The sequence below is a fragment of the Glandiceps talaboti genome, chromosome 16, assembly GCF_964340395.1.
Source record: "Glandiceps talaboti chromosome 16, keGlaTala1.1, whole genome shotgun sequence".
Lineage (NCBI taxonomy): Eukaryota > Metazoa > Hemichordata > Enteropneusta > Spengelidae > Glandiceps > Glandiceps talaboti.
The window spans coordinates 16,460,311-16,477,575 of record NC_135564.1 but is presented as its reverse complement, the minus strand read 5'-3'; the positions used below and the strand labels follow the sequence as shown (position 1 = coordinate 16,477,575).

At 35.3% G+C, this 17,265-nt stretch overlaps 1 protein-coding gene across 1 annotated transcript; it reads right to left on the bottom strand.

Annotated features, from left to right (window-relative positions):
* Positions 1-2,619: 2,619 nt before the first annotated feature.
* On the bottom strand, positions 2,620-14,198 carry LOC144447323 (uncharacterized). The gene is made up of 7 exons (XM_078137283.1): positions 13,987-14,198; positions 10,931-11,000; positions 9,576-9,661; positions 8,866-8,955; positions 7,829-7,888; positions 7,339-7,416; positions 2,620-6,896 (listed from the first exon to the last, which is right to left on the bottom strand). Exons 1-7 carry the CDS (start codon positions 14,059-14,061, stop codon positions 6,840-6,842), a joined length of 516 nt encoding a protein of 171 aa, XP_077993409.1. The 5' UTR covers positions 14,062-14,198; the 3' UTR covers positions 2,620-6,839.
* Between the last annotated feature and the right edge of the window lie 3,067 nt (positions 14,199-17,265).

Below are 17,265 nucleotides of genomic sequence, written 5' to 3'. Positions count from 1 at the left end.
TGCTTTTAGAAGGTTGACATGAATACAACGATGTGAAACCTTCTAAAGTGGCTACCAGTGACCTATTGGTGTGCAGTAATAGTAATAGTAATAGTAGCAGTTGTAAAGAGCCATTGTATATAAAAATGCATAGGCCCTGAACAACACATAAAGCGATAAAAGAATACTAGTGGAATACGCACACAAAGATAATTAAAGAATCTGAGAAGAAAAGCAGCTCAGTGATAATAAATGAGTCCCATGTAATAAAAAGTCACTTGTGTTTAAAAAAAGAGCCAAATGTAAAAAAAAATGTCACTTATATTAATTAATTAAGTTCACCTGTAATTAAAAATGAATAATAAGAAAGAATCAATTTTAATAACTGAATTACATGCATTAAAATGTCACTTGTAAAGCAGAGTCTCTTGTAATAGAAAATATAATATCTGTGGTAGTGGATATTATGTATTCATATATAAACACAACAGACTGAAAACACAAGTAATATCAAAATGTTCCATAAGACTTAGTGTTATCTGTTATCCACAGACAAACCGAACAGTTTTATTTCTGCAGGCTATTCTGCATGTCAGACAGTCAGAAACGGTACAATTTGTCAGGCACGATTTTGTCAGCAATCACGACAAAACCATTAAAATTGGAGTCGTGTTATTACCTGTACATATAATGCCAGACGTATTTTGTAATATAAACCAAAGACATGAATTGGCAACTTCCTAGTAGGCACACGATCTTGCGTGTTGTTGTCTCATTACACTGTTGGCGTATAATATCTGTATCATATATTTGTTATATTAAAAGAAAACATGGGGGGCGTATCGCAATTGGTTTGATAACGGATATACAGTAAGATAAAATGAAGAAGTAAGGAGAAGTACATGTATATGTAAGACATGGGATTTGATGGAGAGGGGTCCATCGACGTATTCATTTTATAGCATTTTCCTTCATCTCGCTTGCGAAGTTCACTTTTCAGATACAGATAAAATGATATTGTTTTGGTGTTTCACTAATAGGCCATTACGTTTTTGACACAAAGATTGGCATATTTCTACTCTAGACTAACAATAATAAAGACACAATAAACACAGCAGGATCATTTGACATTTAACTGTGATAAACATTGTTATTCTTTCACAGTACAGTAAAAACAGGCTTACAATGAAAACATTACACATGGACTTCATGATTCTAATAGCTTCAATTGTTTATTTTCTAACTGATAATCAACATATCAACTTGACTACTTCTACATCCCCACGGTGCACGGCACCTATGTAACTGTTTCTTTTGCATTAAAAGTTGTCTGAGGGTGTGTAATAAATGCTATGTTACATGAGTGAAACACCAAGCCTACATCATTTCAACTGTAATTTGCTCTGTTGTAAATTTATTTTGCCACAATGTTATCGTCGTCTGTTTGAGTTATAAATATGGCATATATTGTTTGACGTTGATTTTTCGAACAAACACTCTGAAGTAGTGTGCGCTAAACTCACGGAACTTTTACAATGGTATGATTAACTGCATTAAGGTACTGCGGTTATTTTGTAAATCACAGCTCCGGAAGCTAACAACATTCTGCGAGTTAATTTCCGGTTACATCCACATCTCTGTAAAGGAAAGGTTGACGGATAAATTATCGATGGAGCTTGACACCTTTTGAAAGCAATATAGGTTATCAAGAGATAATGTCTACAACGGCAGCATGATAATCCGACGAGGAATTCGAATTGAAAATGGATCAACGACTTTAGGGATTTGTGGTCAGTAAATCTCCATCTCGGAACATTGAACCTCGAATTCCCCTGAAGAAGTATCTCGTGGGATTTGTTCATCCACTGATAAATATATTAAACACAATGCTACAGTACGTTCATCTTTTGCAATTAGTGTCATGCACTATGCAGTAATCTAACATTCGTAAAATCCCGAGCGTAAAAGAGCGAATGCATGGGTGAATAATCCACAGCATATATTATGCCTTGCTATTGGGTACAACATGGGTATATACATAACAAGGTTTAAATTTACTCTAAAAAATATATATCAGAATGTCAGTTTTCTTTTCGTATAGGGCATGGAAAAGAGAATGTTGGTCGCGCCGATTATAATTATAACAAATAAGAATTAAAAAAATAAGAACTTTTATAGCGCCAAATCCAAAAATTAAAGCAATTGTTTAGAGACACTGCACAATACAAAATTTAGAAATTACCAAAAGCACCATATAAAAAATGATACAAATTGTGTCGGTATTCTTAAAAGACAAAAACTGTTCAAAAGTGTTGTACAAGTAAAACGTTCAGCATTGCTCAAAAACTCATGAGAGTAATTATGCGTACAATGACAATAATTATTCATTAAGCACTAGCCGCCAAACCTTATGAAATACCTCTCAGATGTAAATATTTTGCATTTGATTAACATAATAAATTTCTCTGTTTCAAATTAAATTCACATCATGAGTTAGTGACTCTGTTAATTCTATTCTGTAGTACATGCCTGGCTTCTTATAGATAATTGGCCAACAAATACATATAAATATGAATACATGTCACTGTATTTGGCCAGGGCACATTAGAGACAGATTACTCACACACTTTGTTGTGTTTGATGTTATGTTTTATTTATCTGGGATTTAACAATACATTTAAAATACCTTAACCTAAAATACGTAAGATATAGAAGATTTTAGATGGTGAGTCATCTCGTAACACACTTTAGCATTTAGCACCTTGTGTAAAGGATATTCAAATGACTTAGGCAAGACTTATAGTTTGTCATGCATTGTGGATATATCAACAAGCCAGTCATAAAAGTGACTACTGAAAGAATTGCTATCCTCGTCATAGAAGCTGGGCATTTTGGAGTTGGACACACACTGGCGTCTCTGACAAGGTTTCAGTGCAATGCAGAGTACATCAAAGAATGCAACTCTGAAAGACCATAAAAGTAAGTATGTACCCAGACTTAACTAGGTTGGTTGGTTGGTTAAAGAAAGCATATACGCAATCAACCAACCAATCAATCAATCAATCGGTCTGTCTGTCACTGGGACTACCTGTTTTGTTAATCTGGTTTCCCGTGACGTGGTGTGAATTGAATAAAATGTTATGTGGTTCATTTTGTTTTGTTCAGTTCTGTATGTGTTGAAATGACAGCTATTATATAGAAGAGGATATGTCCGATATACTTTGTTGTTTTCTCTCTGGTAAGGCACGACTGAAGAGTTCAAAAGAGTGTTTATCAATCACGTGTGCGATAGGAAAGGGGCAATCGCTCCTGACTTGAATAAACAATGATCATGATGTCAAGCAAAGCTTACACCTTACAAGGTAGCAACATCTCTTGGCATACCTTTTCCAAACATGTAGCATAAGTACGTACCTCCATTCTGGGACTAAAGAGCGTGCATTATTTATGAAACTATGTCGTCCAACAGAAATGGTAGGTTAGTTCACATTGTATAGTTAAGTTGAGAATCCAATTAATTCTGTTCCCCATTTCGTCAATTAATCACAATATCTTATAATTGAATCGAAGTGTGAAAAAATCAATAATTTCAGTCATTAACAATTGTTACATTTATTATACGTAGCACCACTTATGCTGAAACCATTACACATTCTCTAAAGAACATTAGCTAAGTTGAGATGCTTAAAGTGGCCGCATGTATGAGGATTGGGTATTTAGTTTGGATTTTGAATTTATAAAATAATGTTATCATCATGGCTTCCTACTTGCAAAATCAATGTTATCAAATGTGTGTTTGAAACTCAATACATTGCAAAAAGCTCAAAATGTTGTGAAACATTTTTGTTGTTGTACGTACAATAACAAATATTTTACATATTTATTAATCTTTTGCAATTTACTGAGTTACAAACATAGCATATATTGTTTAACGTTGATTTTTCAAGTCGGAAGCCATGAAAAAATTGTTTTATAAGTCCAAAATCCAAAACAAATACCCAATCCTCATCCATATGGCCACTTTAATGAAACAGTCATATATCGTAGTTTGGAAATTCTAATGTTATATTTTATTCAAAGTAGTATAACTCACAGAGAAAAAATTTAACTATTGTCTTTAAATTATTGCCTTATACCACTAAAACCATAAAAACCTTTCCTTTATTGAGAATTCTTTAATTAAAAAATACTTAAATTCACTGTTAAACCATTAACACTTTTGATATTCAAATATTAAAATCCCAAAATGTATCTACGGTTTTTTACTTGTACTTACTTTAAATCGCTGAAAACCGACGCCTTAGTTATACAATATGAAATATGTAACCCCCAATATCCTATACTACAACATTCAATATTTCAAATTCAAATTTCATTTTATTTTCTGTTCACTACTGAACCAAATGTGGAAAGTGAAGAACCAGCAAATGCACTGGATTAGTTGTGAAATTGTCTACAAATAAAATATTTCAGTTTAATAATGTGTCTGATAAATCAACACCGAAGTTGCTTTTTTCCCTGTTTCAACATCATTCATCTATATTTAGCTGCTTGCATTTATGCGCATGATAAAATATGTACATAGATATATTCGTGCCCAAATTAAGTTTCATTGGAGAAAAATTTGAGGAAAGTATTTTTTTCTACACAACTTTCATGTTGTGTCGTAATATAAGGAAAGGATACTTTGTGAATTTACTATGTTTATTATAAACATGGACACTGAATGAGATAAAATGTGTTTACTTCATAAATTTCAACTTAACAGTATGTGGAGTTGACATTGATCTGAACTTAGGCGGAAGTGACGTATGAGCCTTGGTAGGGAACTCCCCTTAAACATATTGTCGACTGCTTGCATTGTTATACAAATTGCAATAAGAAAGAGTCGACACCACGCTTATAGGAAGTTGTCACTTTAACTGGTACGTCAGTACGTCACTTCCGCCTAAGTTCTGATTGATGCCAGCTCAGTACTGACAAATGAAAGGGATGGGAACTATCGTATTTTATCTCTAACATCCATGTCTTAATAAGCATGGTGAATCCACAGGGTTTCTTTTCCCTTTAACAAAGATTTGGCAACACATTTTTTGTCCTTTGGCAAAGAAGAACCGAAAAATTGGATGAAAGTTTTCACGACTTGTAGCTTATTGCAAACAAATATATTAATGCCCAAAGTGAATTTCAAATTTCGCTTGAAAACTTTCAATAATTAATACTTTTAATCTATATTATCTCCTCTTTCTCGGGATATCTTCGGATTGCTGAACTAAAGCTCTTTTTACTACAGGGCAGTTTAGAATGACAAAATCTTTTGTGCATGTGCGCATAAGCATTGCAAAGCCTACAATTTGACTTGATGTGTGGTTTTTGTCAGTAAAATTAGATGTTTCAAATGCTCAGTAGTGGTAACAATTCGACAGTTAGAATCATACCTTTAATGAGCGACCGATCAAACCGACACATAGGAAGAACCTTAGCCTGTTTTTCTTTTAAAAATGTAATATGTGGAAGTTATGTACCAAACCAACATATGAAATAACATCTCTAAAACTACAAATATATTCTTAAGACTATTAACATATTATTAAGCTATTTAACAGGTGCACAAGGTGGGTTAAAGTCAACATTAGAATATCTGACAAAAAAGTTGATAATATGCAGGACTAAAAGTCGAATTTCAGTTTTCATTTTTCGAAGTGACCTCCGAACAAATTGTTTAGAATAACATCCATAAATGGAACTTCCTAAAGTTCATGAATAGAAAGTAGAATTATTGAAACAATAAATATGTGATTATATGTACTTATTTCATTACATGTTCATGTAGACAGATGCTATATTGATATGTGTGAACATAGCATGGAGATGCCATAGATGGGTGGGTGATTACAAAAACTTGCATGCGCATTAAGTGCCTTTTATCTACTGGTCTTGAATTTAAGTAAACGCTAATAGCTGCAGTTTATAATATATGCCATACTTCTAATTGGTATGCATACGTTATCTCATTTGATGGCGGGAATGTAATTTCTTCAGTTTAATATATTAAGTATATTTTTTGCTTTAGCGCTGTTTTCTTATAAACAATAACACATGCACACATACGCTTACTAACCACTGCATTGGATCTATAATATTTTACCTACTTTAAAAAAAGGTTATAATTCAAGATATTTTTTTTAAAATTAATTTCTATTGTATTTAACTATCGTTGAATGATGAAAATAAATTGAATAAATGTCTTTCATTTATACTTTTATATATTTTCTGCACGTCCTAAAAACAGTCCAACCTCATGGCACAACATTTGGTGCAACATAAAATCTCGATGCATGTATTCCCTTCGGAGATTATAATAATTATGGAACACCCAAGCAAGTCAGACATAATTTCAGGAAGCCAATTTACAATAAACAGTTACGATAATTAGAGATGGGAAACCCTATGCAGATAGTAATTGCGATGACATCCGGTTGAAATCGGTGAACGGTGATTGCAGTGAAGCCCGCTAAGTCAAAGTCATTTGTTTTCTGTATTTGTGGATATATATATATATACTGCACTCTGGGATCTTTGAGTTGTAGTTTGTGTTTCCTACCTACAGCCTATTCATTCATTACATTAAGATTTCCATTTTAACATCAAGAATAACTGGGAATATCGAACTATTTCTAAATCGGTTCCCTTAGCGTGGATAATAGAATTTGATATATTTTTATGTAGCTATGACAGGTTTGTTAACATTCAGCCCACTCTGTGCACCGTAAATTCTAACTCGTTATTCTATCACTATATTTTTGAAAAAAAACTGTAAGCAGACAATGTACTGCGATGGTTTGGTTGTAACCACGTGCTTAGGCCTTCTGGGTCGATGTCACGACGACCACTGGTTGACCTCCCGCAGCTCTCGCCTGGAAAACAAAGATCATGATATCATAAGATAATGTTTGCAAAAAAAAAGCATTTTATTTTACACCACTTGGATGACGTGTGGAAATCAAAATTTACTTCAACGGTCATTAGTATCATAAAAATTCAAGTTCAAGTTGATGACCGGGTTGGCCGACAAATGTATTTGTTTTTACAATGCAAATTTTGTATCCCCCCCCCCCATCGACTCCCTCCCTTCCTCTTCCCATGTCCCCATTTCTTATTGCAACAAAGGATAAAGCACACTGGACCATGGGATGGGACAGCATAACACCATTCTTACACAATTAAGTGCTCATCAATTTTTGTGTAAATATATTTTGTACTCTAACTTTAGTAGACAAAGGGTCTGAATTAAGACCCTGTCTGATTAATATACTTAAGATAAACATATGTATGACATTATAATTGGATTTGACCTACCTGGCGATGGTATTCAGCACTGCCTCGTCCAGCTCTCAGTTCTTGGAACTGAGAGAACACACACAGCCAGCAATATATCTGTTGTGAAACAAATTTTAAATGACATTGTTTATCAGCACATATAATTGAAACCACTTCAAATACTGTAACATGAGTGTTCTTTTCTATTCACCCGTCACCTGCCCACACGTTCTCTTTCCTTTCAAAATTCGACAGCGCCCTCATCAGTTTGTCCTAAATTTTCCAATTACTTGATTGCAACATGTCCTCCGTGAAAGTCAAGAATGCGTGTGTCAATCAAGAGACACATTTAGTAGTGTGCAAACTAGAGTCTAGCGAAAGACCATGATGATAAAATTGACATGTGAAATATATATAAAGTAAGGTACTTCGACCTTTCGTCTATGACGTCAAAGTACGAGGACACAATTTCAATTCGTCAGATCCCTTCGAAGGAAATAATTTCACCCACATATACTCAAACACTTACCACGAAGGCCACGAAAATGACAAACAAGATGAGATTGAGCAAGGCGTTCCAAGTTATTCCCTAGATAAAAACAAACACACACAATATGTATTTACGAAGCATAAACAGGGGAAATATTCATAATTTTCTTCTTACAGTCTGTACTTCTTTCTTTGTTTAAGGTGGGATTTGCCTGAAAATCAAACTTATCAAAACATTGTCATATGAAAACTCGATCATGGTCAATTTCAAACGATAAAAGAAACTTGGGGAATAATCATCTTGTTTTCAACAATCCTTTATTTTTTCCGCTGAATTAACATAGGATTAGGTGGCCATTTTGAATTCTAAAATGAGTTAAATTTAGCTGCTGACAATTAACGATCGATCATTAAAGGCGTAATTGAGCTCATAAAGATGACACATTTTCCACTAAAGTATTTTGGTACACATGGAACCCGGCACATCTTAGTGTTAGGAAGCAGAATACAGCCATGTACCAGCGGCACAGCCCCGTTATAGGGTGTATTTCTCCACAGATCTGCTACATGGCTGTGAAAAATATGCCTGTTACCTGGATGCGGATACCATCTCTATGCCAAGGCCGTTCTACGCACATGGTATACGTACTACAGTTGTGCACATCCATGTACCAGCTATGCTGAAATTATACCCTGTAGCATCCCTTTCAATTCAAACAATATTGCTCACATAGCTCGTACATATCTGAGGGAAAATGCTCTTGTACATGGATGTCGTAAAAGACTATGCTGAGTTGCTATTTTTCACATCCATGTTACGTTGGTATACCAGTTACACGTCAAATCTAGGTATGTTAAACCTAGTGTACTGGCTAGAGCTGTTACGGGGATAATTTTCACATAGCTGGTACATCCACTGTGGCTTCAGCGCACGACCCCTGTACTGTACTAGGTATATGTAACTGTAACAGTGGTATGAGACTTTCCCTGTGTATGGTTCAACAGGCAAAACATAACCAAAAATAGCAAATAGATACATCTACTGGGGAAATAGGCTAATTTATACTATGTACATACCTCAAACAGCATCACAATGGCCGTTATAATCTTGATAACGATTAGAACGAGGATGTAGATAAGCCAAGTCAAGAACCACCATGGCTTGTCCTAAAAAGTGAAATATACAAAACAGATGTGTTTTTTTTAATTTTCGAAGCCTACATACACTTGACACAACTAAAATTCACGTGCTTTATCAATTTCATATTGATTATATTTTTGAGGGCTGAACTTGATATTGCAATGTAATAAACACAAAACAAGACTAAATGTAAAACTATAAGCGACGCCCTCTCGCGCAGTGCTTCTTGGAACCGGAAAATCGACTATACGCTTGGGTTAAAGGCGTACATGAGTTGCGTTATACGTTTTGGGGTATAATTGTTGCTGCATGATTTTAAAGCGCCGGAAGTATTCCATTTACTGCAGCTTACTTGACTATCATTTGCAATTGACTGAACTCAAGCCTGGTATTAGACGTGACTTATAAACGAAACGATGACGTAATTTATTATACGTAGAAGAAAATAAATTCCTACTATGCAATCTACTGTTCTAACAATGCCAGAAGACAATGCCATAAAAGGCTTGCATCGACATTAGCATCATCATACTAGAACAGTTGAATCGAGGTTTTAAGTAAAGTATTTCATTTGAATTAAAAACTTTAAAACTCAGCTTGGGCCACTTTAACATGAAAATCAACTTGACTGTCTAAACAATCTTACCTTCATAACTCCAATAATCAAAAGAATTGATGCAATCAGCAGGAGCAGAAAGAGGAGGAAGTCAATGCCATTTGATGTAATGTAACCTGAAATAAAACAAATGATCCGCACATTTTTTTATATTTCCAGCACAAAATTAAACAATTCTATAAAATCATTCCATTCGTTGAGGGGTGTCACAAGGTGAAGTTTGTAAACTATGCTAGACTGACCCTTAGTCGGTCGATGTCCCGTTTATGTAAATTTAATAGAATGACTGGTGGCTATTGTTAGCATATTAGAGTACAGGTGGTTGTTGGTGGATAGGGCACTATACAAAGGTCGGAGAACCCGTCCTCGTGGAACTGATCACTTTTGCTTCGCCGGCTGAAGACCGAACATCACCTTGGTTGAAGCCTTGCTGGGTTGTTGTTTTACACTAACTGTGAACCGTAGCACTTTGTGGAATCCTGCTACGGGTTGGCATGCCGAAACGCTAACTGCAACCCGAACAACAGTGTGTGACTGTTTCGGATTCACTCGACGAAAGTAATTCGATGATACTAAACTTGTAAGTAATTCACGCGAACAATGCGTACGTGCACCGGTAGGAAGACAACCTGAACTCTTAGTTGTGACTTTAATTAAGTTGCCACCACCAACCTTTAACTTAACGTCTAACTCATGTTATGCAGTGTACTAGAAATTTATTTAATTCTTTATTCTTTAGTCTTCCTGAGTGCTGTACATTATTTTTTGACTTGCGTTAACATAACAAAGTTCTTTAAGTGAAACCTGTGACCCCGTGTGTATGCGTGCATTCTTTTCCTTGGAAATGGTTTGTTCTCCACCCTCTAGACTGCAATTACGCCACAAAACCTACTCGGTTATCTTGACAAGGGGCCTGATATTTCGTGTACTCGTCAAAGGTATTCCGTGCCCAGAATTGACATGATAGCGCCATCTTGAGACAGAATAGGCATTACGTTTTTGGCACGAAGATAGACATATTTCGACTCTAGACTAACAATAACAGATACACAACAAACAAAGCAGGATCCTTTGCCCAATCATATTGAACACTAATAAACATTGCTATTCTTTCACAGTGCAGTAGAAACAGGCTTGAAATGAAAACATTACACGTATATGGACTTGATGATTTTAATGGCTGCAATTGTTTATTTTCTTACTGATAATCACCATTTCAACTTGACTACTTCTACATCCCGACTGTGCACGGCCCCCTATGTAATTGTTTCAATTGAAATGATTAGAAGTTGTCTGAGGGTGTGTAACACATGTCAAGTAGCATCAGTGAAACATCAAGCCCACATCATATTTTAGCTGTAAAGTCAAAATCAATATCAACTCACCTGTTGTCAACTTATCTGATCCAGTAATCAGGTTTATGATAGCAAGTATGAAATATATGATTGAGTATATCTGTATATAAAAAACACATAATAATTAAAGTAAGCCAAGAACAGACGATAAAAGTTTCAAAGGCAGAGGGCGCTTTAACCTGTTTATGAAATTTTCACTTCTACAATACTTTGTTGTCACTGATTTGTACAAACTAGCATTGACTTTTAGTCTATTCTATTCTCCTTCTGATCAGTTCTGTTCAGTTCTGTTCTATTCTATTCTGTTCAGTTCTGTTCTGTACTATTATGTTCTGTTTTGTTCTGTTCTGTTTTGTTCCGTTCTGTTCTATTCTATAACGCTATATTCTGTTATTCCTATTCTATTCTCTTGTTGTTCTATGCTACTCCTATTCTATTTTATTTTATTCTATTCTATTATATTCTATTCTATCATATTCTATTCTATTCTATTCTATTCTATCATATTCTATTCTATTCTATTCTATCATATTCTATTCTATTCTATTCTATCTTTCTTCAAATCCAGCCTTATTTAACTCTCTGATCACCGTTTTCATCTACTAGAAAATTACATAAGGTTTGTTTGAATAATTCTCAAAATTTTAGATAAATGATAAAGTTGGCTATTTGAAAAACGTAATGACCTAACAAGTGCATACCACATAATATACACATAAGTATAAGTATATCTCATAGGCTTCTAATTCTACTGTAGTAATTGATAATTATGTAATTATATACCAATAATATTGCCTTTCAAAAATATAAAATATTACATGTGCAACATGTATCGCTAACGACACTCGCACTAATTTTCCAGTATGCGCAAATCGTAGCCGCAAAAACAATTAAAAAACTGTAATCGCGTGGAACGCTAATGAGTTTAATTATTCATAACCCTAGACAGTCTACTCTGGTCTAACTTGGCTATCATGACAGAATACAGGATACACCATCTGGTATTAAAAGTGATTATGAGACGAATGACCCTGTTTGACATCTGATGACCTCAGCTGTTATGAAATGAACAGGTGTTTGTATACAATACAGTGAAATATTAAGTGTTAAATGGATGTGATTCTACCCAGGTGAATAATTTCGTAAACGAAAAAAAAAACAGAATTATAAACGATAAATGTGAAACACTATTTTATCATGAAAACATTAACGAATATACACACGCTTGTGCGATGTAATTACCGAATTGTTTTCATGCTTTCACGTTTGAAATCTGGACGACTTTTGACATATAGCGAAAGCGATATAAGTGAAGGCAATGACACCGAATGAACCATGACAATTTGACATTTGCGCAGTATATACGTATGTATACAAAAATTGTCAGAAAAAAAAGACGCGATGGGTGAGGCCAGAGCATTAGACATTTGAAATCAATAGCATAATATGGCTGAAAACCGATCGCTGGAATTATTATGGAGAATGCTAAATGTTATTTCAATCAGCATGCACTGTCATCAATCTCATGTTAGGCAGGGTATCTAGGGATATTCAAATATTACCACGATATACACAGGTCATGCCAATCACACGATGTTACGTATATCTAAGCACATGCAATTTTGTACTTGTATGAACCCAGTTATTTAGGTTTTTAGAATATTTCAAAAAAAAAAAAAAGTTTTGCGTTAGGAGTTATTTACTAATAGTATATTTTCTTTTCATGTGTTATTTGTTTTTGTTTTGCATTTATTAATTTTTGTTGTTGTTGTTGTTGTTGTTGTTGTTGTTGTTGCCTCTGTATTTTTCCTGTTGTATTTTCAAATGTATGTATGCAGCGCTCTAAAATTACACCGAAACAAGACCCCCCCCCCCCCCAACGTTGACGTTAAGCTTTCTTCTTCAAGATTCAGGAAATTAATGTAAATCTTCAAATTTGATTTAAGATTTTTCGGGATTTTATTTTGCTTTTTTTCTTCAAATTACAGAAACTAATCTGTGAGGTTAACATCGTCTCACTGAGCTCAAAACGAACGAAACATTATCTTTTGGCTGGCAACATCACAATAAAATGGTATTAAAAAGGGGTGTTTAGCATCGAGTATTGAATAAAAATAGATTTGTATGGAGAAATCCAATCGTATGCACACATGTGTGAATAATTAATCAGTTTGGATTTTGAGACTGACTTTGTTTATGATAATCACACCATGGAATTTCGTCCCTGTATCCCTCATCTTGTGCAGTGTGATAGTATGATTAAAATTTTTGAATCGAAACTCATTGCCCTGTTTGAGGTATGTCAACCCTTTATACCTACAGTGCTATGTACGAGGCACTCTTAATTTACTGGCATTTGAAATATCACGATAGATTTCCAGTTCTCGCTGAGGTCATGTATGTTAAACGAGAGAAAATGCACTATCTGAATACAGAAATATTTTGCACATGTGTATATGTCATTTAAATTATACATTTGCTAAGCTCCCCAGACATAGCTAGTCTGTGGTTGACATTTATCTTAGCGGAGCATTCAACATATTATAATGCAAAATATTTGATATCGGACGAGCTAGCGAGCATATGGAAGTACTTCCCTTTGTTCATTCAGTAACTCTACGTAAATAGACCCACATCAAAGCTGGGACTTTTGAAAGCATTCATATTTTTGTCGAATTAAAATTGGCATTTAACTATCCCAGCAAATGACATTTTGTCGTCAGTTTATGACATCTATTCGGAGGTTGCAGAGAAGCAGCAAAAATAAAACTAACGACATCGTACTGATTATGGATTACGTGCAAACGTGTGAGTCATTATTTTGACGACAATAGCCAGCCAGACGGGGCGTGTTGCCAGCAGTTAATTCTGACACTCGTCGAGGTTCCAACTCAATCATGCATAAATATAAGTACCCTTCTCCAAAATTCCCAAATTATTTTGTTCAATTGTTGTCTTTATTGCACCGATAAATTTATTGTACCAATTTCATTTAGAAATTTGTGAATTGGGTTCGTAATGCAACTTTTTGACTATTTTAAGGAGAACAAAACGATTGCAAATTAAATAACGAAAAGATTACTTACCAGCGTGAAATATCCGCATATCAACGAACCCGTTCGGATATTAAAACAACAACAGCAATTTGTTAAGATAGCCATGACTGGTAAGGAGTCGGTGTATACCGCCAAAAAATACTACCGATAGATAGTTTATTTAACGATATTGCTCGTTCGGTTGATGCAGCAGTACCTCTGGCCCAAGTCAGCCCTTGAAAGTTTCGCTGTTCCATCAAACGTTCGCCCTTCCCTCTGCACACATCTGACTTATTTAAAAGTACATACACATTGGACAACTGTGAAAAGGGGATTTGATCTTCAAATTATTTTTGCAGTCTCGACTATACATTCGGATATAGAAACTTAAGCAGAGAGAATCTTAATTTGCAATATAGACGTGTAAAATTTATAGATGCTATTTTTCAGCGGGTTATCGGCGATTCACAGCACAGTTCAGTGACACTGACGTGCAGTACTTTCACTGAGAGACGAGCATTGTGTATGTCTGTCCCAGTGCTAAAACCGGGCAGCTGTAAGTTCCGCAAATAGCACAAACGCGCCTTCGGTGCACTGGCCGTCTATGAAACTATAGTGAATTAATGCTGGTTTGTAATTTCTCTATATTATCTTGTAATATCCAACAAAAGCAGGTCAGTTGTGCGGAGTTAAATGAAAAAATGGTGCAGATAATTACTAAATATTACATTATTTTTACGTAAAATGCGATAATCAGTATTGCCTTTAGGTGAATTTCCGTGATAGATATTAGAAAAAACACCACGTCTTTTTCTGATAAAATATACCGCATTTTCAAAATTCGTCCGAAACCCTTTACTTGGAGATTTTAACGATATAAATGTCTGCTGGCAGTCTAGTCTGAAACATCTTTTCAATGCACCTAGTTATAAGTTTAATGAAAAGATAAATAATACACAGTGTTTATCAAATTTCGATATTTCAAAATGATGTGAACCGGGGTCAAAGTTCATCAGATGATGAATGAGTTACGATAAGGACAACATTCATTTTTATGTTATATAATTTCGAAATGATTATTTACGACGTTATGATTAAGTTTATATCTCTAAAATGATTTCATAATGTCAGCGATATGTTTGCAGTGAGAACGATACGTTCTCTTTATTTCATCTAGTAAGGCGTTCATAACTGGTCTATAAATAAGGATACACGAGGTATCACACATGGCTGGTGTTTCTATCAATATTTAAATACTGACCTCACGACACGGCTAGCTATCAGTCGGCAATCAATCATTATTGTCGTTGGATAGTTTAGCTGTGGTTTACATTTGTTGATAATAGATGCGTCAAATAATGTTCAAGTAATGTTGATATCATTATTTGCGCACTTGACTGATCAGTGATCAGTCGATGGATGGATGGATGGATGGATGGAGGGTGGGTGGGATGGATGGATTGGTGAGTGAGTGAGTGAGTGAGTGAGTGAGTGAGTGAGTGAGTGAGTGAGTGAGTGAGTTGATGGATGTGTGTTTCTTTGAAATGATCGATGGATGGGTGGATGGATGGATGGACAGACGGATGGATGGATAAGAGGATGGATATGGTGATGGGTGGTAGGGTGGGTGAGTGAGTGAGTGAGTGAGTGAGTGAGTGAGTGAGTGAGTGAGTGACACCCACCAATTCAAACCTCAAGGAATTGTAGAACAAATATTTGATTAATACTGTATTGCCGACTTTGTTACTTTTCAAATTTTATACCGAATAACATCATGCAATAGAAGTAAACAAATATATATAGATATAGAAACTAATGTTTGTGTATCTATTTATACTGACATGACAACTTATGACAGTGTATATTCAAAATTACCTATACCACAATCCTTAATTCGCCAACGACTACAAAGAGAAAATGTACCACTGTCTGTGATGTAGAGAAATAGGGAGATGCGGCTGCAGTATGCACACAGTAGAAAGTCTTCCACTGTGTAGACATGTAAAGATATGTCCGAAGTGAAGATTACAACAGCTGGAAATAAGGGCCACGTATCGTGATCTAATGTTATGGAACTTAATAGCTGGTGAATTCCAATAATGTCAGATGTATTAATCAAACGTCAGTCAGTAGGACGGATAACCCACTTACTAACTCACTCACTCACTCACTCACTCACTCACTTACTTACATACCCATCCACCCACCCACTCACTCACTCACTCAATCAATCACTCAATCAATCAATCAATCAATCAATCACTCACTCAATCAATCAATCACTCACTCACTCACTCAATCAATCAATCAATCAATCACTCAATCAATCAATCAATCAATCAATCAATCAATCAATAACCCACCAACCCACCCAATCAATCAATAACCCACCCACCCACCCACTCACTCACCCACCCACTCACCCACCTACTAACTCACTCACCTAACTACATTCCCACCCACTCACTCAATCAATCCATCCATCCATCCATCCATCCATCCATCCACCCACCCACCCACCCACCCACCCACCCCACCCCACCCAACCCCACCCCACCCCACTCACTCACTCACTCACTCACTCACTCACTCACTCAAATAAAGACCACTATTCGCCTTGCTTTACGGATTGAATACAAAAATTAACAATAGCATGACTAATCGGTTATTCACCCTATACATGTCCTAGGATAGCTTTATAAATAAGCCAACCAGTGAGAAATAACGTGGCTTATTTGCATACGAACTATACACCGAATACATATTGAAAATAAAGCATCCATGACACATCAAAATAAACATAATACATAACGTAGAGCTATTACAGAGAGGGAGAGAGATAGCCGGGGTACGTTTTATATCATTCCAACATAAAATCATTAAAGTATCACCTTACTGTATAAAGTGCATTGACAATCTCTCTTCTTTTATGAGCTGTAAAATTTAGGGTGAAAGGTCATATCTAAATATACTCTGCCCAACCCTGGGAGTAAATACATGTTCAGATGTTTTGAAATGTCGTCAACCTGGATTTGGTAAATTGTTTGGTAGTTTACGTTTTTTTATATATATATATTGAATAAATCAATTACGCCATGCATATTATTGACCACGTGCAACAAATAAATCGAATCTTCTTCAGCAAACCAAACGGTACCTGTAACCGACGCGAGATAAAATAGTTGACACCAACTTTCAAAAATAGCAATATGAAAAGTATAGTTTTCTAGTTTTGACATCGATATTTGATATATAGTTTTGACCTTGCTCCAAGGGCATTTGCAATTATTGGTATACGACAAATGCAATGAAGCGTATAATGTCAAGTAA

Excerpts from the sequence above, each read along its gene's own strand:
- LOC144447323 (XM_078137283.1), bottom strand. The coding sequence starts at position 14,061 with ATGGCTATCTTAACAAATTGCTGTTGTTGTTTTAATATCCGAACGGGT. Across the intron at positions 9,662-10,930 it reads ATCAGATAAGTTGACAACAG|GTTACATTACATCAAATGGC; the intron begins GTGAGTTGATAT and ends GTTTTATTTCAG. Across the intron at positions 8,956-9,575 it reads TGATTATTGGAGTTATGAAG|GACAAGCCATGGTGGTTCTT; the intron begins GTAAGATTGTTT and ends TTCACTTTTTAG.